This window comes from Arachis ipaensis, chromosome B5 (assembly GCF_059453495.1).
Source record: "Arachis ipaensis isolate K30076 ecotype BB chromosome B5, ASM5945349v1, whole genome shotgun sequence".
Taxonomy (NCBI): domain Eukaryota; kingdom Viridiplantae; phylum Streptophyta; class Magnoliopsida; order Fabales; family Fabaceae; genus Arachis; species Arachis ipaensis.
The window spans coordinates 6,396,898-6,398,881 of record NC_142440.1 but is presented as its reverse complement, the minus strand read 5'-3'; the positions used below and the strand labels follow the sequence as shown (position 1 = coordinate 6,398,881).

The window sequence follows — 1,984 nt, the reverse complement described above, 5'->3', positions numbered from 1 at the left end:
TAAGATATGGATTGTATATGAGGCAAGAATATAATGAGAGACTTAAAGGTGTCTCGTATTCGATCTACTTGAATTGGAGTCACATGAGATGTATGGCTACTAAATATATAAGACATTAAGAAAACTATAAAAGAATGCTGCCACTTTTTTATTCTTTCTTTGCTAAAAGCTTATCAAGTCACTGCCAAAACCGCTAAGCACCTTTCAAATTTTCCCACAGCCTTTTGCTTCCCGTTTCAGAAGAACTTTGTGAAAGCTACAATTCAATAATCATCATCATCATCATCATGTATTTCAGGGACGGATCGGAGAAACTCATTTTCTTTTTTTCAAGCAGAAATCAGTAGTGGTATATATATAGAGAACTGACACTAAGATTCTTTATTCCGTAAACATCCATATATATAAGGCTATACATATATGTAGCCAAAAACAGTAAGAGCCACAAAAGCTGTCGTCCATGAAAGTGATCAAGTGATTTAGGGTTTTGTCGGATACATTTCTTTTCTTAAATCTTAATTATTTATGCAATTGTAGCGGTACATATTAAATGAAATTGATTTACAGCACCCCTAAATAAAGAAACAAAAGCGTTATGTATATGTATATGTTATAGCATTTGCATTCCAAAGTACCTAGAAGCAGGTGAAGCGTCATCTTGATAAAGCAGTGGTGGTGGTGGTGATGATGAGTAGTTAACGAGAGAGGTCATATCAGGTCCCCAACTAGTAGTAGTGCTCTCTGTTGAAGTGGTGCTGCCATAAAAACCCTGTTCATTACTGACTACACACGCCATGAGATGGCTCAAATCATCATCTATCAAGCTTTCAAAGCCTTGCTGATGGTGATACATATTTGCCGGTGGATAAAGGTGGTGGTGTTGCTGTGGGAAGGAGGATATGAGGGAGGTGAAATCGTAGTCGTGGATGGAAGGCGGTGCAGGTGGTACTACTAGTTGTGGAACTGAAGAAGAAGAAGAAGAAGAATTAGAAGAGGAATTGCAATAAGGAATAGGAGGAGGTTGGTCTAGTTTCCTTTGCTTTGCAAGGAGCTTCTTCTTGAGCCTGGTGTTCCAGTAGTTCTTGATGTCATTGTCTGTGCGCCCTGGTAACTGTGCTGCTATAATAGACCACCTGCTTCCAATACTAACATACAGGGTGCAGATTATGTTGTCTTCTTCTTCTGAGAAACTACCGTGTTTGATGTTCGGCCGAAGATAATTCAGCCATCTTAGACGACAGCTTTTCCCGCATCTCTTAAGCCCTGCAATTAATTCATTCCTTAATTAATTAATTAATTAATAACCAGAAAATATTTATTGCTGCCATGGGCTAAGGTAGAAGAATGGTTTAATATTAAGATTATATATATATACCTATCTTCTGAGGGAGGGCGATCCAGTTGCCTCCGGTGCCGTGCTGCTCGATGTAGGACTTGAGTTTTGCGTCTTCTTCAGGCGACCATGGCCCTTTCTTCACGTTCGCTTTGTCACAGCAAGGTGCTCTTCCCATCTCTCTTTCTCTTAACTGATATGTTGGTAATGATGGATGCTCTTTATATATATAGAAAGCAACAAGAGAGAGAGAGAGGGAGAGGAACGAGTAAAGAAATAGCCTGGAGATTCAAAAGGAGACTGAGGCTTAGACTTTTGGGGATTTCTAAAAGGTATAGTATTTGGGTAAGAAAAATAACACAAGCTTTATTTATTATTATATGCGATTAATTGGAATACCAGTGACCAAGTAGATCAATGTTTTTCTCCTTGTCCTTCTTAGTCTACTATATATCTATAATAATTCATCATTCATTTATTTATCAATATATACATACACCCTATCCATCTATCCCCTCTCTCTTATATTATTTCTGAAAAAAATATAATGCCGGGGAATAATTGAATTATTATTGCTGTGGATGGATGGTGGATCATCATCATGATATAATAAACATACATCATGTATGCATGTATGCATGTGAAGTTATA

At 37.6% G+C, this 1,984-nt stretch overlaps 1 protein-coding gene across 1 annotated transcript; it reads right to left on the bottom strand.

The window, feature by feature from the left end:
• Positions 1-498: 498 nt before the first annotated feature.
• On the bottom strand, positions 499-1,680 carry LOC107642675 (uncharacterized). Its single transcript, XM_016346097.3, has 2 exons — positions 1,376-1,680; positions 499-1,263 (listed from the first exon to the last, which is right to left on the bottom strand). The coding sequence occupies exons 1-2, from the start codon at positions 1,509-1,511 to the stop codon at positions 611-613; spliced, it is 789 nt and encodes a 262-aa protein (XP_016201583.1). The 5' UTR covers positions 1,512-1,680; the 3' UTR covers positions 499-610.
• Positions 1,681-1,984: the final 304 nt, after the last annotated feature.

Excerpts from the sequence above, each read along its gene's own strand:
- LOC107642675 (XM_016346097.3), bottom strand. The coding sequence starts at position 1,511 with ATGGGAAGAGCACCTTGCTGTGACAAAGCGAACGTGAAGAAAGGGCCA. Across the intron at positions 1,264-1,375 it reads CGCCCTCCCTCAGAAGATAG|GGCTTAAGAGATGCGGGAAA; the intron begins GTATATATATAT and ends AATTAATTGCAG.